This window comes from Passer domesticus, chromosome 3 (genome assembly GCF_036417665.1).
Source record: "Passer domesticus isolate bPasDom1 chromosome 3, bPasDom1.hap1, whole genome shotgun sequence".
Classification (NCBI taxonomy): Eukaryota; Metazoa; Chordata; class Aves; order Passeriformes; family Passeridae; genus Passer; species Passer domesticus.
The window spans coordinates 97,951,038-97,974,400 of NC_087476.1; the positions used below are offsets into that span (position 1 = coordinate 97,951,038).

General features: G+C 35.3%; 1 protein-coding gene across 4 annotated transcripts in view; it reads right to left on the bottom strand.

Annotated features, from left to right (window-relative positions):
* Positions 1–2,947: 2,947 nt before the first annotated feature.
* DNAH8 (dynein axonemal heavy chain 8) overlaps positions 2,948–23,363 on the bottom strand; it is a 115,550-nt gene continuing 95,134 nt past the window's right edge. For all 4 annotated transcript variants that reach the window (XM_064414558.1, XM_064414560.1, XM_064414559.1 and 1 more), the window contains exons 82-93: positions 23,034–23,236; positions 22,058–22,131; positions 19,715–19,867; positions 16,650–16,805; positions 14,526–14,642; positions 13,244–13,345; positions 12,708–12,868; positions 8,143–8,299; positions 7,471–7,623; positions 7,191–7,380; positions 4,005–4,126; positions 2,948–3,547 (exon numbers count right to left, since the gene is read on the bottom strand). In XM_064414558.1, coding sequence (XP_064270628.1) covers positions 3,260–3,547; positions 4,005–4,126; positions 7,191–7,380; positions 7,471–7,623; positions 8,143–8,299; positions 12,708–12,868; positions 13,244–13,345; positions 14,526–14,642; positions 16,650–16,805; positions 19,715–19,867; positions 22,058–22,131; positions 23,034–23,236 — 1,876 coding nt within the window. In that variant the 3' untranslated portion in view covers positions 2,948–3,259. The remainder of the gene's footprint in view (positions 3,548–4,004; positions 4,127–7,190; positions 7,381–7,470; positions 7,624–8,142; positions 8,300–12,707; positions 12,869–13,243; positions 13,346–14,525; positions 14,643–16,649; positions 16,806–19,714; positions 19,868–22,057; positions 22,132–23,033; positions 23,237–23,363) is intronic.

Here is a 23,363-nt window from a genome sequence, read left to right on the forward strand (position 1 = left end):
AGCTCTTTTCCATAGTTTTTGTTAGTTCTTAGACACTGTCACATAAAACCTCATCACACAGCCAAGCTCCAGGCTTCTCATGAATCATCACATAAGAAAAAGTCCTGTGAAAAGTGAGTATCTTGAGGTACCAGCAGATCAATGGCTCCCAATGAAGGTGTCCGTTCTAAAGCGTCAGGAAAGAATAGAAGTGCCTTCCCTTATCTCACTGGCTTGGATTACCTCTGAAAATCAGAGTAAAAGAGCAGGAAAATTCTTCTGGGTGACACCAAGGGAGGAAAGAAAAATGCATACTGTGAATGCACTCTCTAAGCCAATTCTGGACACCTTCTTCTTTACATTCTCAAGCACAGACCTTTGTGAGTTAGATCGTCTCTCATAGAGACTAATTAAATGTCATATTTCAAGTACTTGTATTTTCTTGATCATCTGTTAAATATTTGTGTTTTGCTGACATGGTGCTCCTTTCCTTGTCAGTTTAGGCACCACAACACTGTCTCACAACTTTAACAGCAGTAATTTGAATGGCAAATCAGCGTTAAAACCTTCAGAAAGTCATTCTGTTTCATTATTTTTAAAAAAAACCACAACAAACTGTGTTAATTTAGGACTTTGAATGCTTATTACAATATTCTGGAAGTATAGAGTATTCCTGGGAGTGCAAAGTCTTGAATTGAGATCTTGAATTCCTGTAGATTATGACAGCTGGGAGGAATGGCTTGTGGTTCAAGTAATTAACTGCACCACTTTAGATGTTTGAAGAGCTGGCTGTAAACAAATTAAGTATAAGAATCTATCCCACATATGACCAGGACAGGAAAATACTTCATAAATATTCTTGATGCATTCAGAGACCAAAAAAAAAAAAAAGTCTTCTGAATACCTAGTAGATTGTTGCTATCACAAAACATAGATTATTTCCATAAATTAACTGAAAAGCTCTATGAAAATTAACATTCACTGTAACCTGAAAAGAGTGAGCTAATGCATAGTATTGAGAATGGAACAAACCCCTAGACAGGCTCAGAGAAGATGGGAAATAGGGACTGGACTCTTGACAAACAAGAAAGAGATGGCCTCAAGAATCTGATGCAATATATGATATAGCTGAGATAACAATATACAGTTCATCTCTATTTTTGCTATTATACTGGATGGAGAATAAAATATCTTCAGTGTAAGTTATGTAACTCAGCACATTAATTTGTACTTTCCCTGCTATTTCCCATATAGGCTTTCACTTGTAAATGTGTCAGTGCACAGCTTCCACCTGTGGAGGCATTCAAGGTTACACACTGTTTCTCCATTGTAATTAAGCTAAACGGCTAGACCAGCAGAAAAAAACATCTAGGAATGAATACACGTAGTTCTTGTGCGGGTTTTTGGATATTAACTGGTTTCCCCTCTGCCCCTGCAGTGAGTATACAGGACATGTGCAAGAACATGGGAGGGGGAAGAGCCAGGCCAACTGACCCAAACTGTCCAAAGGGATATTGCACAAGCATGATGTCATGTTCAGCACCAAAGACTTCAGGAAAGAAGCAGGATAAGGGACATTTGTTCTCATTGAATCTGTCTTACCAAGTAACCATTATGTATGCTAAAGCTCTTCCCAGAAAGTGGCTAAACATCTGCCTGCCAGTGGGAAGCAGAAAATAAATTCCTTAATTAAATTTTCTTGTGTATGCAGCTTTGCTTCACTTATTAAACTGTGTTCATCCTGGCCCCCTTGTTTTCAGCTTCTAATCTTGCAATTCTTTGCCCCATTCTGCTTGGCCAGGGCAGGGCGGGGCAAGCCATTGGGCACTTAGCTGATGGTCAACCCACCACAAGTTCTAACATCAATATTGCTATTACTTGGGGAAAAATCTTTTGCAATTGCAAAGTCAGATTTTTTTTCTTCCTTTTTTGCAGATGTAGTTCTGTGGCACAACTTCCAAAAATACATAAAAACCATAAAAGTTATCCAACACCGGCAGGTTTCTTGTATTTGAATCTAAGTAAATCTATAGAGGAGAGAGAAGAAATGTTTTACTTAATTGCATTTGGAGATCTCACTTTTTGTTACTCCGCTCATGATGTTTTGTCTGTGTATTGTTATTTCCTGTATGCCACAGACTTTCTGCAAGAGGGTATCCTGGGATGGTCACCTCCAATAGAAAGCCATAGGACTCCAGCAGGAGGAAGGGCCTTTTATCTTCAACAGATGCCCAGGAATTTGTCAAGTAGTAGCTGCACTTTGCCACAGCAGATGCATTTGAACACTCTTGAATGGCAAAAGGAAAAACAGTCCAGTCATGGGGTGTAAGTGAAAAACTGTTGCCAAATAAAGGTATCTGAAGGAAGAAGCTTTTTGGAGATTATTAAATAGATAGTGTAGGCTGCATATCTTGTTTAGTATTACATAAATAGAATTAGTTTAATACTAATTATGTCTGGAAAACTCATGGTTATGATATTCCTGAGTATCATTGTAGAATAATGCTGTGAGGGTCATTTCAAGGATTGCAACCCACACTTTAGAGCTACAAGGAAATGCAGACAAAATAATTATACTTGTAAATAAATCTGGTTCTCTAATTAAAAAAAAATAAATCCATATTTAGTAGTTGGAATTGTTTTACTTCTGTTCCCACACAGCTAAACTGAACAGAAAACACACTGGCCTCCATCAGATATTCCAGACACAAACATTCCTGGTGTAGTTTTGCTTAATCTAGATAGTTTAACAAGAACAAGTAAGATCTGAGGAAGCCCAAGCAAAAAATATGGATCAAATATATTTTTCCGTCATACAGTTTCCTGGAGACTCACAGGAAATAAGGTGTGTATCATGCAGAATCTAGGAATTTAAATTTGTATCTAGGAGATTTTAAATTTTGTTGTCATCATACGTCACTGAAACACAAGCTAAAAGATCTACACGTGAAAAAATGTAAAAAAGCAGTTTTTCTTTTGTAAGGTTTAATAACATTTTATTTGATGTTGTTAAAGCAAATATCCATTTCAAGTAATATAATGCATACTTCAAAGACGACAAGCAATGAACTTATTTGGAAAGATTTACTTTAAAACCACCAACAAACAGCCAAGGCAAACTGAATTTGCTGAAAGCAGAGAAAAATCATCAGTAAGCCAAGACTGAAATGCAATTTCTAGTATAATGACAAGTATTCACCAAATAAAGAGCAGTAGAAGAATTACACATGTAATTTGTTACAGGTGCCACATACTCTTCTGCCATAGTGGGAAAAACAGCCTACTTGATGTCACAGAGAAGAGCCACTCCTCTCAGAATCCAGTGGTCTGGAGACTTTGCTGTCTTTAAAAATACCTCTGTAATAAAGTTCAAATCTGTCCTCTTGGGCTTCTTGTAAAGAGGACAAACATAGAGCCTGGGATCCCTAGGTCTGGTTGAATCAACAGCAAACATATGGAGTACAGGCAGCTGGACAAAAAGAATCTTTGGTGAAGACTCAACAAGTATGCTTCTTCGTTTGTCCCAGCCTGCACCTTCCAAGTAGAGCCCGTAGATATAAACTCCTTCCTGTGTGAAGAGCAGGCAGATACATCACAACATATAAAGCATAACAATTTTCTTAAACCGTTAAAGAACGTGTATGTTTTATAGTAAAAAATATGACATTTAATCTCTTCAAATTATTTCATTTTAAACTATAATATAGTCCTTTCTCAGAAGACAATGCTACTGAAATGGAGGGCAACAAAAGTTGTATAAAGTCTATATACTACAATGTTTCATGTAAAGTTTACTATAAATTCCAAAAACTAACAGGTGGTACAATGAAACAGTTCTTTAACTAAATATTTTTCTAACTTAATTAATATCTTCATACTTGGTATTTGGCTTTTTTGCTGAGCAAAAACATTAAGGTGAAGACAGTAGTAACTTCTTCCTCTATCAATCCAAAATTACTCAATGACAAATAACATAAACTAAATACCAAAATTAATACTGAAACATCTTTGCATGCCATACATACAGAAGGAGGTGATATGATTTCTTCTTTGGTTAGCTTTAGCACATCATTATGTACTGCAACTTTATCTAAAGCCCAGTCTTTATGTGCTCGAGTTGCTTCTTGTTTCATTGCTGTCAGGAATCCTTGAGAAATTAAGCCAGACATTTAGTATTTATCTCACATTATAAAATAAAATCTTGCTCAGTTATTAGCATGGTTCTGCACTGAACTTACAGACAGATAATCAGACTTGTATTGAAAAAGGAGCATCCTGACTAATGATAGCAAGCTTTGGGACCAAAATAGGAACAAGTGACAGAAGTGGCAGAGTGTGCATTATACCAAGAAAAATATTTTTAAACAGCATGTACTTTTATCTTCTATTAAATTACTCCATTAAGAAATATTTGGTCAGGACACTGACTAACAAATTATCATAAGGCAATCAACTACAGGATCTATGATAAAGGAGTCTTTCAAGAATTTCAAGGCAAACAAGTTATCCATTGTGTGAGCTGATGTTTATGTAAAGGCAACTTAGCTAAAAGGTGGGGGTGTTTTAAATGAAAGAAGTAGAATATATTTTATTGGTGGAAAACAGAAAATATATGTCTGAATATGATAATAAAATAACTGCGTGAGTGTGGGGAATCTAGTCAATGCAGTGCCTATGAAGAATGAAAAATGCATGTTTTTTAGGGGATAAAAGAGTGTCAGACAGAAATGAAGATAGAGGATGTCATAACTGAGCAGCCAGTTAGGTGATTTTTTGAGCAGTGTTTCAAACAGACTTTACAGAAATTTGAAATAGGAAGGGTTTGAGATGCAAAGGGCTCAATAGTTTAAGCACGAATGACTCAGCAGCCGTGAGGTTTGAATGTGTTATAAAGGAAAAAGCTGCAAAAATAGAAACACTAGTACCAAATGGTTGTTTCTCTGTGTGTCAGAAGATAACAATGAAATCATCAAAGACTTGATATCTGCTTTTTTAAACTACGAGATGAAGAACTGCTTGGAATTGAGAGTCATAGAGATCAAGACAAAGAAAGAGAAGTTAACATAGGGAACTGCATACTTAATAGTGAATTTCCTGGTGAGCAGTATTAAAAATATAGTCTGATACTACAAATATACTCACCTCACCCCTGCCCACAGCACACATTTTGCACTTAGCAAACCTCTCTCTAGCTGAAGCACTACTTTTGGGTTTTTTTAACACAGAGGTTGAAGCAATAATAAAGCTCAAGACCATCTATATCTCAGGTTTGTTGCCTATTAGGCTAAATGTTTTAGTTTACCAAAAGAATGTGGTCCATTATCTTCTTTTACACCACTGTGAGTGCTGTTTTTGAATCATCAGAGATCAGTATGCTTATTAGCTGTGCCACTTATTATAAAAATGATGTTTTGACTGGCATCCCAATACTATCCTTTAATAATAAATTCTATGTACTCCAGCACCTCAGTTGTTTCTGAAAGTGACTCTAAAATAGACTTTGGTATTAGTATTTTTTACAGTTCTGGCAGTAGGAAGGCCAGTAAGAAAAGAAGTATCACAAAGCAAAGGTAACTCATATAACATTCAATAATTTCAGAGGTTAGTTCAAATTAAAACAAAAACACAAAAAAAAACCCCTCATAGCTGTCACACGTAAGTTTCTTATGAGAATTTTGTATGTGTAGTTGTATAGGCTGAAGGAAATTCTCTTAGGAACACACACCTCATAAGATAATGGGGTTTTTTACTCATGGAGATGATTAAAATTTGTTTTGCTTCCTTCTTCCTCTAAATGGTAAAAAATATCAAGCTATAACAGATAATGATCGATAATGTTTACTTGTACTTCACAGCATATCTTTAATGGATTTGAAGAAATTGTGAAATGGATACATTGTAAAACTACATTTTGATGATTCTTCATGAAAGACAAAGAACTGCTATAAATTCTGGTACTATTCTATTCATAGAATCATAGAACAGCCCACATTGGAAGACACATGGGAAGTTCACCCAATCCACCCTTTCATGGGAAAGGGAAGACTAGATGAGATTATCCAGCACCATCAAAATTACATCTTGAAAACCTCCAGAAAGGGGGCCTCTACCATGTCTCTGATGAGGTTGTTCCAGCGAGTGATTGCTCTTACTGTACTGTAAAAAGTCATTTTGTTGCTACTGTAACATCTTGCTCTAGATTAAAGTTCTTCCATACTCACAACTTACAGTTTGAAATGAGTTAAACAGTTTCAAACCAGAGAAAAATAGCATTTTCTTTAAAAGCTGTATCATTATCATTAACTATACTTTCTTTAGAAGTTGTATAATATCATGCTACAATATGTCAGCAAGATGAAGTATTTTATTTATTAACATATGTTGTCCTTCTTGTAATATAAAAACTGTGGGTTTGGGTAAGACTAAAAGATTAGAGAACCACAGAATCACATAGAATGGTTTGGGTTGAAAGGGACCTTAAGATTCATTAAGTTCCAACTCATCTTTCATGGGCAGGGTCACACAAAAAAAAAAATAGAATTCCACTAGACCAAGTCCAATCCAACCTGGCCTTAGACACTGCCAGGAATGGGGGACGCACACTTCTTTCTTCAATCTGTTCCAATGCCTTAAGCCCTCACAGTAAAAAATTCTTCATAATATCAGTTCTAAACCTACCCATTTTCAGTTTAAATCTGTCCTTCCTTGTCCTATCACTAAATGCATAAATGCAGTTGTGAAAAGTTCCTCTCCTGCTCTCTTGTAGCCCCCTCTAGGTACTGGAAGATGCTGTAAAGGTCATCCCCAGAGCCTTTTCCCCCAGGCTGAATGGCCCAAACTCTCTCTTGCTGCCTTCAAAAGAGAGTGCTCCAGCCCTCTGATTGTCTTCATGGCCCTTTGCTACACTCGCTCCAGCAGGTTCACATCCTTTCTGTGAGGGTCAGAGCTGGGTGCAGCATTCCTGGTGGGCTCTCACCAGAGCAGAGCAGAGCAGAGCAGAGCAGAGCAGAGCAGAGCAGAGGGGCAGAACCACCTCCCCTGCCCTGCTGGCCATGCTCCTTTAGATGCAGCCTAGGCTAAGGCTGGCTTTCTGGGCTGTGAGTGCTCATTGAACCCATTTTTCATCTTGGCTCCTGTGACACACTGACAGTATAACCATTAAATTACTACTATTCAGTACATTACTACTCAAGTATTTTCAGTAGCCTTACCTTGTGGATTAAAGAATCCAGTTATCCAAAACACCTTTGGTCTTCCTTGAAATATCCAACTAGATAATTGAGCATTTCTCTCCAGAAGTTCAGTAAACCAGAAACCAAGTGTGGAAGACTCCCAAGATACTCTTCTCCATACTTGAGGGATTCGAGCATCATACATGTTATCAAGTGCATCTCTTAAATTCTGAAAGAATTAAATCATATTCAAAGTAAATAAATCAATTTAATAGTTTAAAGCACAGTATTCCATATGTAGTAGAAGTACTTTACTTGCCTCACTCATAACAATAGTTCCATCTATGGCTAGTTGCAGATCATTCAAACTGGTGCGGACAACTGTGATCACCTTCTGCATGCGATCAATTTCTTGACGAAGAAAAATATTCATAGAGTTAAGTGCTCCCATTTTAACTAAACGAGCCTTTACCTAAATTATAAAAGCACAGAAGGAATTTAGTTAAGTCTAAATTGTTGAAATGCCATTGTAGTATGCAACATTTTAATTACCTGTGTGTTCAGAAAAGTAAATATTAGATTTGTGTATTATTCAACTAACATGTACCTCCTTAAAACTGCTGCAGTTTTTACTTTTTGTCTGATACTACCCAATTACTCATGATTTTCCTAGAACAGGACTTTACCCAGAAGGGCCAGGACACTGCTATCACAAAATGTCAAGACTGATTTATTTCTGTCTTCCCAAGTAGCTTTGGAAATCAAAGCGTAGTCTCCCCAACATAGCTCCATGGCCAATTGTTAGATGTCTTGATTTTAGATAAAAAAATCTTCATGCCAATTCAGGCTGGCAGCAATAAGGGTGTTAGTTCCTTACTTGAATCTGCTACGATTTATATGATCTTCTGTACAATTCGGTGTTTCTTTTTTGGAATGTGTAGTGTGAAAACTCAACAGAGAAAACAGTAGGACCAGACTAAGATTAGCTTGCCTCATGAGGTATGTAATCTGGAGGAAGTTTCTCTAGCATGTCTTCAGCCAAACGATAAACAACTGATTCACGAGTTTCTCCGGATCCTCCACCACTTTCTTTCGGCTGAATGTTGGTAATAGTATCCAGAACATCAGCTGATGTATTTTTCTGGTATCTGAGAGGATGAGGAGCATGCTATAAGTTACATAGAATTTTTTAATAGTTAATGATAACTTTGTAGAAAACACAAAAAAACAGTGGGCCATGAAGTCAAATCAAAGCTCGCACAAAACTGGTTTCCTTTGCATCCTGCACCAACCATAATACACTGATCATGAAGTTTTGGTTTACCACAGTTGTAAAGAATATGAACTTTCCTCTTCCCTGTTATACACTTGCTGTGTGTCTAATTCAGGGATAAGAAGGAGGTCTGCAAGCTGAGACTGTAGGTGGCAGAAAACCCTATCATATTAGGGATTCTGAGAAGATTCTTGTAACAAGGAAGAATATTTGCCTCATTTATTTATTTCTTAAAAGAGCAATGCAGAAGCAGGAAAAGGTGGAGGTATAACTCTGAAAGCTGCCCCTTTAAAAATTAGTAAATCCATTCTGCTTTGAGGTGTTTCAGGATTAATGACAAGGGCCCCTAGATTTACAGCACTGCAGGTAAAAAACTTCTATTCCATAGTGAAGTATGGGCAGTGCTAATGTAAATTAATGTTCTGAGTCAATACAAAAATATGAATTAAATTTGTGTGGCATCAGACAATGAAAGATGGTAGACCCCATCAGTCCTTCAACAGAAGAATTATAGGAGTATTTTTGTTGCACTGCTATCCAGTGGCATAGAGGTATAAGAGGAAATAAGAAAGAAAGCCTGAAGTACTGAAGTGTCAGCAATGCCTACTTTTACCTTATGGAATCAGCTACACAAGGAACATACCCCAATGAGTGATGTAGGACATACATTTATACTGATTCAAAGCAGCGATTTGCACGTCAGCATTACTTTTAGACTTTCCTATGACACCCATCTCCTTCTATTACATTGTCTTACATAATTATGTAAGACATGAAACCAAGGATAGAATGTGTGAACTCCTAAAGCACCTAAAGATGCTTTGGATACAGTGTCACAATACCAGAGAAGCTAGATACTACAGTATTTCAGCAAAAAAAAAAAAATTTGTGAATGCAATTATAAAGAGTATAAATCAGAAACATAGAAGTAATACTACTGGGAGTTTGCTTCTCAGAGGAATTTCTGCTTCTAAAAGTAGGAATTGTGGGGGCTTTCAATGTTTTTCATAACCCTTGACTTTAAACTCAAAATTCTCAAGCTTTTTTCCAATCAATGGCCCCATTTAAAGAATTAATGATTTACTCAAGACCACATATGACCAGAAAAGATTAAAATTCTCTTGGACTCATGGCTCTATTGGTAATTTGGATGACATACTTGTAATTGTAACCTTTCCTTTGTGTCTTGCTGATTTTAAAAGTAGTGATTAGAGAGCTGTGAACCTTCTTCTTCATACTGTAAGCACCATTCTTCCAATTCCGTTGTCAGACTATTTTATGTAGAAGGCATTGTTTCCCTGATTATTATATCAATTAAATTATAATAAATTACAGAATTTAAAAAAATGTCTTTCTAAATCTAAAAAAAATTACATAGAAACTATTTTAAAAAGAAGGCAGCATGCAAACTTTGGGGAAAAGGAGAGAACAGCTTTTGAGAAATAGCATCAAAGGAACAAAATCAAAGTTTGTTGATATTCCTTTCTCCAATAACACAAGCTAGGAACCTTCTGAAGAGGAGAAGTTATGTGAATCTTGCATAAATAACAATTACTGTTTGGAGAAGAGTTTTTTTGTAAATAAAAATAGAAAAGATGAAAATATGTATCTCAGTCTTTACATAATTACAAATAATTTTCCACTGCGGAAGTGAGGTTAAAATACCAAGAAAGAATTTCATTTCCATACCACTGGGACATATTCAACATAAAAAGCACTCTGCAACAAAATTTTTCTGACTTTGAAAAACCTCACTTTACTTTAGATTGCAAATAAAAATGAAGTATAGATACAAACAATAACAATAAAAAGATGGCAGAAGTCTGCAGAGGAAGTACCATGTTCCTGAAAACAGAATCAGTTGTATGTGATGGGTTTACCCTCACCACATGTAGATATTTATGTGTAGATGTCTCCATAACAGCTTTTTGTCTAAATTGCCCAATTCAGCTCATGTATATTAGATGTCTGCTTTGTGATGAGAGAAATTGCACTTTACAAGATTTCTCCATTACTGTTAAGGAAGTCTATAGTAACCAGAAAGGAAGCTACAGCAACATTAAATGAATCTCATTTATAGTGTCAGTGTTGCTTAAAGTATGTAAGCACTCTATTTATGTATTTTTTACCCAAAGGAGTATTGTAAGTGAATTGTGTCATAAGGAAAAAAAAGAAAATTAATTTTCTATGGATTCTGATTTACTCCAAAAAGCATTATTAAGAGTATTTTCTCAAGAGTTTGGATGTAACAAACTATCATCATTTGATAGCTGGAATATGTGCCATCAGGGATTTTCTGTACTGGAAGTGAAAACTAAGAAAAAATGCATGTGACAGAACCATTGCCTCAGCTTTGTATAGAAGACAGCAATATCTATTGCAGCACGGTGTTCAAAACCCTATATTCATCAGCTTGCAATAGCTTAACAAAAATTCAGCTACATTTAAGGTTTCAGAAGGGAATCAATTGGGAACGGGTTTTGGCAGAAGATTGTCAGAGTATTCCTTTCCTGCTAAGGTACCTGTTAACTATGTGGCTTTACAGAGCATATGATCCATACAGCAAGTTAAAATCATTCTCAATGACTTCAGGTGTTAATCCTAAATGAACATATTGAAATTCATTGAAGCCTTACAATTGGAACCAACGGACTGAGCTTTTGGCTGAACTGTAAAACTGCCACAGTAAATTAGTGAGAGATAAGATTTTTGTCCTCAGTAATAGTAACATGGAGTGGTCTTGGCTCTCTAAAGGTTTCAATTCTAGCAGTCAGCCTTCTGCATACTCTGAGATTACTTGATAAGATATTATAAGGAGAATTTGAATAGAATTTTATATTTTATGGGATGCTAATCCATTTGGTCTGTGCTTCAAAGACGAAATTCAGACACAGCAGCTGTGCATTGTTGCTTATAACAGACCATGATAAGACATGGAAAAAAAGGCATGAAGCTGTTGAACATTTTCACCAAACGCTAAAGAAATATCTACGAGGCAAAATCTACAGGGGGAGAAAAGGAGCTAAAGTAACAGGAATATGTGAAGGTACCAAGTGGAAGAGAAACCGAGCACTGAAGAGATACCAGAGAACTGTTCCTACTCACTAAAGCTCCTCCAACAGCATTAGTCTCAAGTTTCCTCCTATAAATTAGCTCTCCTACAAGCCTAATTTTGGATCTACAGCATGTCTCTCTTCAAGACTTTGTTTAGTTCTCTGCTAAATCTTGGCTCGTCTTTCTTCTTTAATCATTTCTGGAAAGGAGGTCTTGAGAGTATCAGAGAATGACTTGAAAAAATCTACTCTCAGATTCTTTTCTTCACAAGCATATATTAACAGTGGTATGTGCTAGTAGGAGCTGACAATAAAACTCTGTGCTCTTCTCATAGCATACTTAGAATACAGGCCTCTTGACATGGCATCAGCCTCTCAACTTTGAGACTGAAAAATTGTGGGAAATTATTGTTTCATCCAAAAAATATTAGATGATGTTAGGTTTTCACAGCAGCTCTGCATTTGAATAACATTTGTTTTATTTAAAAGTAGAAAGTAGAAAAAAATAGAAAGTAGAAAATTAGAAAAATACCTACATGAAGAAACAATGAATGTGCAATGTGGACATACTGCATATGAAAATTCAATATTTTATGGAAGAAATATTAAGAACTTCATTGAAAAAAATATGACCATGTTCATATCCTTTCACAGGGCATACAATAATAGAAAGAAATAAAGGGCAAGCTGTTACACAGATTATTTGGAATGAAAGAGTGAATTCAGTGGAGCTAGTACTTGGTGCAGTTGAAAAGTCTCTTTTAAATAATGGGAATGGTGAGAACAATTTCAACATAAGTTTGTAGTTGCATCCAAAGGCATGCTTGTAAACCAAACAACAATCCAGAGAATCATTTAACAAGTGTGCACAGAAAAATAAACTGCTTGAAACAGAAGGCCAATACTAGAAACTTTCTCTAGTTGGAATGTATAGAACCATCTATCACATGTTGATATAAAAGTTGCATAATGCTTGCAATTATAAAAAGTAAAATCATGAGGAGTAAGTAATAAAAGTTCCAACTGCTTTAAAAGGACATGTAAAACGTAGCTGAAGATACTGCATTTATAACAATGCATCTACACAGGTAGTGTTCACTTCAACAGTGAAATTCACATGAATCCTAGGTTTCCAATGCAAAATATACTTTACTTAAACATTTTATAGGAATTTGTTTCCAAATTGTGAAAGAAACGTTCTCCATTTTCAATATGTTGAGACCTACTTACGTAATATCAGCATTGGGATGGAGACCAAACACCTCTGGGCTGTCCATGGCAGGAAGTAACTGGATGTATTCAAAGTATTGTTCCAGAGTTTTGCATACCGGAATTTTATACCCAGTGTAAAAGCAGAAAGCACTGTCAAACATACTTTCATTAAACCATACCTGTGAAAAATCCATGGGGGAAAAAAGAAAGAGCAATTATTTTGCTACTTAGAGGGCTTTTTAATCTCAATTTTACTCCTGGAGGATTATGGTTCTTGTTTCAGCTACTGCATCTAATTTTACTTTAATATAACTGTAAATCATTAATATTTATGTCTACTAAGTTTGACTTCCAGCTGAGTCTTTTTAAGCTTCTGCTCCTCACCAAAGAGGAACCAAAGGGAAGATCCTCACTGCCAAAGAATGATGTTTTGAAAAATTTGTTTTACTTTGAAAACTGGTGAAGTGCACATTGAGCAGAAAGAAGGCCTTCTGATTTCTGTATTGCAGCTGCCAATAAACATGACAAATAACTGTATTTCCAAGATCTCCTACCCTTGCAAAGCAATTAAGAAGACGTTTATCATAGTCATCTGTGACTCGGCCTCCATACTGTACTTCTCCAATCATGTAGCGTACTGTGTTCCACGATATCCCCTGGATGCAAGTAAGGTACATGAAAGACTATAGTTATTATATGTAAGAAGAAGATTTTAATTTAAATACAATTTGAAGCTCATAATATTCTGAAACATAAACTGAAAGGAATCATATAACAATAATACATTATTTCTAATGTATTTACTGAGCTCAACTCTGTAATTTTATAGAAGAGTTGGGCTTGATCCTGCTATTATAAATGTAGAATCACAGGATCATTTAGATTGGAAAAGATCTTTAAGATCATCACTTCCAATCTTTGACCAAACACCAATTTAGACTATGGCACTAAGAACCATGTCCAGTTGCTTCTTGAACACCTACAGCAACAGTGACTCCACAGCCTTCCTGGGTTGTCCATTCCAATGCTTGACAACCCTTTCCACTAAGAAAATCCTCCTGATGTTCAACCTAAATCTTCCCTGGCATAGCTTGAGGATGTGTCCTCTTGTTCTGGCACTGGTTGCTTGGGAAAAGAGGCTGATCTCCACCTGGCTACACCCGCCTTTCAGGGAGGTGTAGAGAGTGACATGGTCTTCCCTGAGCCTCCTTTTCTCCAGGCTAAACACTCCAGTCCCTCAGCCACTCCTGATATGCCTTGATCTCTTAGAAGTAAAATCTCATAATATATAAAATATATGCATTATATATATATAAAATATATTTCATTATTTCTTTTTTGACCTGAAATCACCCTCAGCTGCTATTGCCTCTCTTCTTACCCCCCATTCCACCCTCCCCATACCACTCCTTCTCCCTATTTCTTATCTTTCTCTCTAGGCTGAGTGCTGCTTCATAAGAAATGGCTATTCCCATTTGCTAAGCAGTAGAAGATCAAATGGTAGCTGTAGAGAAGTTTGATTTGCTTTCTCAGACTTGGCAAATATTTTTTTTTTATCCCTTTCCAAAACAGATAAAATACAGACTTGTTAATTTTGGATACAGCAGTGAAAAAGAAAAACAAATTTTAATGTTCTTAACAAATATGTATTTTTACATGCATGACAGCACATAAAATATTTCAGCTTCATTTTCTTGCAGAGAACCTCAACCTTTGATCATTAGAAGTGTCACTAAATGAATACCAATGAGTAAATTATGATAAACATGAGGAAAAAACAATTGCTGCTGCCATTCAAAGCATTAAAATGTACTATATCAAGATTTTAGCATTCACCTTCCTGACGTCAATTTTTTTTAGGTGATTTTGTATGAACTGAATGCTGGCTGTAAAGTCTGCTGAGTTAAATTCATAGGGAATATTCCAACCCAAAGGTCCAAACTTGCGTCGCTCCTTAGGAATAAAATTAAAACCAAATATATTTATGAAACAAATTATCATTTTCTTTCCTTAATAAATTTAAATAATAACAATACCAGTGGAGTAAAGAAGTGAACTGGAGAAGAAAGATAGCCTAGGAAATAGTTGTATGCCTCATACATATCAATAATATAGCTAAGTTATACCATGAGGGATAAATATTTATAGAAAAAGCAACAAAATAATTTATTAATAACTTTAATAAGGTTTGCAATGTGTGCAATATCCTCACTTCTGTGTGGATAATGAGATTTTTATATTAAGTAATTAATTAATTTAGCATGGTACAGTTTTTCTCTTCTTTTTACATATACTATCGACTAATGATAGTTTCAAATTTTCAAGCTCCTATATTTATGCTCAGTTTTCCAAATAGTTCTATACTGCCACTTATGTCTTATTGATTCAATATGTTTTTTTAATGAACATTTTTTTCAAAATTCACAACTTTATGTTAAGGTTGCCACCAGTACATTATTCAAATATATTATTGCATGCCTATTTGGAAATAAAGTGATAACACTTGTATTAACAGAAAAATAGTCAACTATGAAAGTAAAAGAATAAATATTTTGTAGCCCAAACACTTTCAATATCTAGCACTATTAGATTTCTCACAAGTATGTTAAAGCCACCTCAGTTAAATTGTTCAATGATTGTTTTTCAGAATGTAGAACAAATTAATCCAAGAAGTTAAGACATTTATCAAATTAATAAATTACATTTTAAAATTATCTAAGTAATAACATATTTACCAGATTTTATATTATCAGGTCACTAATCACTGACAGTCTTTGACACCTGAAGTAACATTTAGGCACCCTAAGTTCAATATTTAAAAAGACCTAGAATGAAAAAAAAAACCAACCCCACCTTTTATTTTTCAAAATCAATATTGCTTATAAGCAGATGAGACAGCATTAACCAACAATACCATGCAGAAAAGTGTAGTGATTTCCTGCAAAAATTTTTAAATTACATCTTAAGCTATATTTATCATAATGACCTTGTTACCAAAGGATATTAAGAATTGGTCACTTTAAAGGTAGGACAACGTATATATCGCTTGTTGGTTGGCAATTCATAAATAAAATTTCTTAATAGATGAATAGTTGTAATAGTTTTTAAAAATACTGATGAGTTGAATAAGCACAGATCTTCTAGTTCCACAAGAACAGTATAATCCTGAAGCAGTACACAGAACAAGTTTTTCACTGTTTAGAAAGGATAGAATAAGGAAAATAATGCAGAATGCTATAATCTTAACAGTGAACATCAAAAAATTGCCCTTCTCTCACCAGCTGCCTACACCAAAAATACAAGATGCTCTGTAGAACCTAAGGCTTAAACAGTGTTTGTAACTATTTTGAGATCCTTGGTGAAAAGGAGGTACATTCAGAGAGCTCAGAATATTAGTCTTTACTGTGATCTCAAAAGTTATTTCTGTTTAAAGTACAATGTACAGATATCATTGTTCTCATACTGGAATTAATGTAGAAAACATATTGACACAGATATTATAAGAATTTTATTTAATTTTAGCCATCTAGAAAATAGCTACTCTAAGTTAGGCATCTGGATTGCCTTTAAAATCAATGGAGAGGGTGATATATCTCTAGAAAAATATTCACTCTTAGAGAAAGACAGCTGTGACAGATAAGCTGGTTTTCTGTTTCAGCATACTTATCTATTTCTATTGACTACAGAGAGAAATTTTTCCCATATACCCAATGACTAACTTTTGATCAGCTGAAGTTAGATGAGAAAGAACAAATTCTAAGTGCCCATTATATGAGAATTGTTTAAAAGCTATTTTAAAACAAAGAGATAATAATGAACCTTGAAATACAGATTACAGAAGTTAAAGCTTTAGTCCTGCAGCATGATGCTACAATAAATATCAGAATGTGTTTTTTCAGCAACCTCTATTAGAGTGACTTCATATATTACACCAGTATTTGCAAACCTTTTAAGAAATACCTGAACAGTAGAATGCAGGAAAGCTACAGTGTAAAGCAAAGGTTTCCACATAGGCAGGTTGCTAACGTTTAACAGATCCTGACTAATTCCAGAAAATGTTCTTTTCAGTCCAGCACGTATACCTTGTGGAGGCTCATTTGTGAACTTTATAGCAATCTGTCGCAAGAAAAAGAGAAAGGAATAGGATTTGTTTACCAAAACAAAAATAGCAACATATGAAAATGTCACAACTACTAGTTATAAATAAAATGTAAATAACTGAAGCCTTGGAGAAATAAAGTTGATATATACTTAAACTGCATAAAAGGAGTACACGGAATCATAGCATAGTTTGAGTTGGAAAGGACCTTTTAAAGGCCATCTAGTCCAACCTCCCTGCAATGACCAGTGACATCTTCAAACAGATCGGGTTGCTCAGAGCCCTGTTCAACTTGACCTTGAACATTTCCAGGCATGGAGTATCCAAAACCTTTCTGGGTGCCACCTGTCCCAGTGTCTCAGCACCTTCATTGTAAAAAACTTGTATTTAATCTAAATAAAACTTTCTTCAATTTAAAACCAGAATCCCTCGCCATGTTGCAACACACCATACTAAGATGTCTGTCCTCATCTTTCCTATGGGTCCCTTCAAGTACTGCAAGGCTGCCAAAAGGTCTTCCCAAAGCCTTCTCTTCTGCAGTCATACTAGATTAGGCAACAAAGGATTCTGAACATAGACCTTTAATTTCCCTTGGTTAAAACCATCACTGACACTTGGCCATGGACCTAACATTTATTGTCAATGACATAAAAGCAGTCACTTTGCTTTTCAGAAGGCTTTTATATCCCTGACTCAACGACTGAATGATGGAAGAGAAGCATCCCATATAAATGACAAGAACAGTATAGCATTTCCGTTCCCAGAATTTCACAGTAAATACAATGAAGTCTCACTCCTCCTCAGATCAGATCTTTGTGTTTACAGTGGCTACTCTGGACTCTGTGGCTGTCTACAGCAGCAAATTGGATTCACCAGAGAATATTCCTGTGTACTGTGGTCAGTAGACATTGAATCCACATTTGTGGTAGTAAACTGCCACAGCCCATTAGAATTCAGCCCCTTAGTTTCATGCAAACTGCCTAATGGGAAGAGTGGCTACACCATTTTGATTTTCAAACCATATCTGCAAATTATTTGGAAAAGTGCTAGTAAGCACAGGTTTTCAATCAGGGAATGTTGTAACTACTTACCCCTATGGGCTATTGCATTCCAGTGCTGGATAATGATCATGGAACAATTTATTAGTTCAGACACAGATTGGCCATACCAGAATCTCTGTGCTCAAGACAATTACAAATGCTGGCGGAACTCAAATAAAAATAAAGGTTGGAGTTTTTTTTTCTCCAACTGTAAATACTTTTCTGTCTAGCTTGGGTAACATGGCAGCTCACACAGGAAGGACAGACCAGGCACCCCATGGACACATTGAGTTCTGCTCCTGTTACTGTTGGACTGAATTGGAACACTTGAGAAATCAATGTTTCCACATTTCAAAGGATATCCTGGTCAGTTTTTGATTTGAAAAGTCTATATTGAAAAGGGCAAAGCAAATTGTTCTCTTTTCACCTGAGAAGGGGCTTTGGTTTGTCAATTATTCTTGTTCTGAATTCCTGGATATGCTAACATTTTAACAGGTAACATTACACTATATAGTGGGAAATCACACGTGAAATATTTGAGATAAACACAGTGAAGATTCATCTAGCAACCCTCTGAGTTCTCTTTTTCCACTTCTAGCAAACTGTGTGTCCATACACCTCACTATTCATAAACCCCTCAGAGATGCAGGATGATTTTTTGTTTTTTTGAGAGAACACAGAGTCCATACACCTAGTTTTCCATATACAGACCATGGTGATGGACAATTCTTACGGAAGGTTGTCTCTACACTTTCAAGACAGGAGTCCTTCTGTGGCATTCATATTCTCTGAAAAATCCCTACACCCAAGATTTTTCTCCTGAGAAGCTGAGAAGCCTCAGAGAAAAGGAAAACAATTATTATCTCATTTGCTTCTCCTGTGTTTTGCTCTTCTGGAATGTGTTTGGAGACTGTTATCCAAATCCACAGGTTATTGTTTCACTGGGTTCTGGTGTGAGCTGTTTTGACTCAGTGGCCAATTAGTGCCAAGCTGTGTCGGGACTCTGAAAAGAGTCACAAGTTTTAATTATTATCTGTAAGTATCCTTTCTGTATTCTTTAGTATAGTTTAGTATAATATTCTATAACATAATATAGTATTACAAAGTAATAAATTAGCCTTCTGAGAACATGGAGTCAGATTCATCATTCCTCCCTGCCACAAGGGCCTCTGAAAATACAATATCCTTCCCCCCTTTACATGCTGGATATCAGGTGAGGCATCTATTTTTATTCAGAGAGAATGAGAACAACTAAGGAGACTTCCACTGTTTTTTAGAGGAAAGGGAACATAGGAATGTCAACATACAGCTATTACAGCAGATATTAAGTACCACTATGACCCAGTGTGAGGGTGTTGGGAACCGTCATCAGTGACTTAAACATACTTTTTAAGAGTTTAGGCAATTATCCTGGTTCTGACAAAAAATTTGTCCTTGAGATCTACACAACAGCCATTTATAGTTCATCCAAAGAAATCAGGTAGATGATGCTCTCAAAGATGTGTTATCTATGTGTGTTCTGTCCCATTTACACTTTCTGTATTTATTAAAGGGGAATCTGGAATCTTTCTCTGGAAGAATGTTTGTGGGCATTAATCTGTCCACAAGGCATCTGGTAGGGCAAAAAGGGATACAAGTAAAGCCAGATAGCTTTTATTGAAGGGCTTCTGTGTACAGAATAAGTGTGCAATCACCCATACATAATGCATCATCAAGAACTTGCAGTTACTGGTAAGTATCCTTCTTTTTGAAGTGATATTTACATTGTAACAAAAGTCCATTTTTCATGGGTTTTAGGGTTTTTCTCCTCCATTTTCTTCAGCGCTATTTACGTGATTAATTTGAATAATTTTCAATAAGTACCTGAATTAAATATTTGAACAAACCTGTAGCAGTGTAATCGGGAATTTAGGATGTTGTTCAGTAGTTATCCAAACTCGAAATGTGTCATTCTGCATCTCACCAGTAAGAAGTGTCTCCAGTAGTTCATCCATGAACTCCAGTCCAAGGTGACAATTCTGAAGTAACACCCAGCCTCCCTAAACAAGGATATCAACTATTACCATATAATATTTAGAACAAATTATTCCTAATGCTAAAGCCAGCTGTCTATATAAGAATAAAATTTGGTTTTCCATGTTTTTTTTTTAAACTTCTGTTCCTGTATATATATCTCTTTTGATATTATAGGATATTGACACAGATAAAGCAAATAGGATAAGTTAAAGTTATTTCCACATTCTCTTTTTCTCAGTGAAAATAACATAACCTCAATATTGTAAGTAAAGAATCAGTGCTATCTAGTGGCAAAAAGAGGTTCCTGTACTCTTCCAGCAAAACACAGTGATAAGCAATCCTGTAATCAGATCCAAAAGAATGAGAGTGGAAAAGTAACAGCTGAAATTTAATGAATACATATTTTTAAAAAACAATTTGTTAATAACATAATCTAAAGTAAGTGCTAAGAGGTAGTAATGAGACTCTAAAAGTTTCCAACTCCAATTAGTTTATCTGCAATAAAGGCATTTGCATGAAATTCAACCTCCACTTATTTGATCTTATTCATCTCTCAAATTGCATGAAAGCTCTAGTTGGATTATTATCTCTCTAAACTTCGGTTTATGAATTAAAATCCAATCAGCATTTTTAGCATCACTTTAAAAGCCTGATGAATTAGAAGCCTGAAATTAAAATGGGACATTATTTAATCAGTTCTAAACACTGATGGACAGTGGATTTTATTACAGCTTGTAATTTCATTTTAGCAATTTTGTTTTAGCTTATTTAAAAAACATCAGTAGCTGTTGGTGAAAAAAATGTAATTGACATATTTATGGTGACTTGATAGATATTAAAAAAAGAAGATTAAATGAAGGTGGTTTTTTTCCTTCTTTTATGGGGATCAACTTTTCTGAGGGAGATCTTTAATCAATTTTGTACATTTTCAAATGAATCAAACATAGTTTTTGAAAATTATCTTCCTGTAACACAGCACGGCAATTTTAATCAAATTATATACTCTTGGCCAGATGTACAAAAAAACCAAATAGGTATTTGTCTTCATATTCACTAATTCTGTTTAGTAGTTTCAAATCTGATTTCATATTTTCCTCCCTTCAGCACTAAGGCATGTAGTTCAGAAATTGTTACTGGTAGCTCTGCTGGAGTGCTGAGTATCCTTGTGCTTCAAATTAAGGGCAAAAGAAAGGAAGGGATGCTCCAGTTTTCACCATTGCAAAGAACTGGGAGTTGACAGTGACCATTCTAGACATACAAAGAAAGAAATACCAGAAGAATGTGTGGACTTGTAATATAAATTGTCATTTGCTATAAAGAGATTTCTTTTTTCTCGTTTTGCAAATTGGTGTACATCTATATGCCAATGTTCTGCTTTCTATTACTGGAGATATTCTATCCCTCCAAAGTACAGGTATATGACTGATACCCCATATTTTGAGTTTGGAGGCAACTATAGCTGTATGTCTTCATTTGAAAGACTGTCCACAAGTCCCTGAAGTGTCCAGCTGACCAGAAGGTACCATCAATCACTATCTCTCTGTAGCTGCTACTTAGGTTTTTCATGGTTTTACAGTTGGGGAATATCATCTGCCATAACAAAATACATGACAACATTTAAAGAAAAATTTTTATATATTGTTTAGAAGTTCTTAGACATGCTTGGGAGTCAGTCAAAGGATTGACAATTAAAGAAACAAAGAAGAGACACCAAATGCTGGTAAGTGGTCCTGTCACTAGCAGGGTTGTAAGGAAAATGTGAAACAGTTTTAGAAGCAAGCACATCCTTCTGTATCTACAACTTTAAGCTACATGTGCACACACTGTTTTATTCAGTAGAAGCTATGCAACATCCAGATATCTCTTATGTGGGAAAAAATGAAAAAAAATTCTAATAAAGAGGTGGGCTCTGGACAGGACCATGCCCCAATGTCCTTTAACCCTTTGTTAAGAGTGTAGTGATAAGTAAGGAATGTGCTGCTTTTGGGAAGCTGCTCAGTAGCACTGCTGCCAGAGGAATTGGCTTGGACTCTGCTGTCACATATATATGCCACAGATAAATGATTTAACTCAGGCATTCAAAAAGACATGGTCACCCTGAGATATGCTTGATAGTAAGATGAAAATGCAAAATATTATAGACTGCATGCTGAAGGGGTGTAAAAGAATACCAAAACAAACAATCAACTTATGTTGTAATGGTTTTTCCCCACCTGTTCCATTGACACCTCTATGAGTTTGCGTGCATGAACCTCTTGTCCTTGGCCCATTGAGATGGTCCTACATTCTATAACATATTTGACAATATAAGATTAATGAACTTACATTATAATGAACTTACATTTTGAGAAAAAGTAAGAATTTCAATTCAGTCCAACAACCAGTGATATAAATACAGCACAATTAAATAAATTTAATTCAAAAATATATGAGAGCAGAAGCCCTTCACCATCATATTATACTATTATGTATACATTTTCTAAACATTGACATTTTGTATAACAACACTGAAATACACATACACAATACTTACAGAAGTTAAAAACTGTAACTAATGTTGACTGTGAATGTGAATTTGTGCCAAATTCTAACGTCAGATTATTTGAAATATGAACAGAGATTTTTCTCAAAGTGTACATAAATACAATACAAAGATGCAAAACTGCATTTATGAACATACTAAAGAGACAAATGCAAGAATATATAGGATCTACTCTCAACTCAGTTTATATTCACATTTCAAGACTTCCATATGGTGTAGAACTAAAGTCCAGAATATGCAATTGTAGATCTTGTAGCTATTTTTTGTTACAAATTAATATTCTAAGCAGATTACTGATTTTTCAGTTACCTGTAGTTAAGAGTTAAAACAAGAAAATATTGTCACCATAACAGAACTTTAAAACATGAATTAATTGCTTTACAAGATAGGGATTTAAAACATTATCATCACCAGGAAGGAGGATAACAATTTATTAAAAAAAGACTTGAATTACTCTCCAACTTCACACAGAATGGTTCGTAGCATACTGTCTTCTTCTTTAAACATTATTTTATCTCTAACATGATGTTTCAGGAACAAACAGTAGTGCAACAGACTTTAAGAAATACTTCTCAGGAAAAAAATCTCTGAAATTAGTTACACTGCCCATCTGTGTTTTAACATAAGAAAATGAATTACTTTCATACCCAAATTAAGCTTCCGAGACAAGGAATTAATCTGATCAGTTGGGTCTGATCCCATAGACAAGAAACAGATGAGAGGTGTTCGCATGTCACTTTCTTCCCAAGTTTTTCTTAAATTCAAAATAACTGGCTCTGTATATTTCTCATCCAAGGAACTTGCAATGTATTTCCTGGCTTGGGAAAGTGTTCGGTCTGGACACCAAGACCTACAAAATATAATACATACAAAGATATAAATTCACTGCCCCTTCCTACAAGATCAGACTCAAATTTATTTTTATCAAACAGAGGGATTTTTAAAAATCATAATATATATGATGTGTGTATGCATAC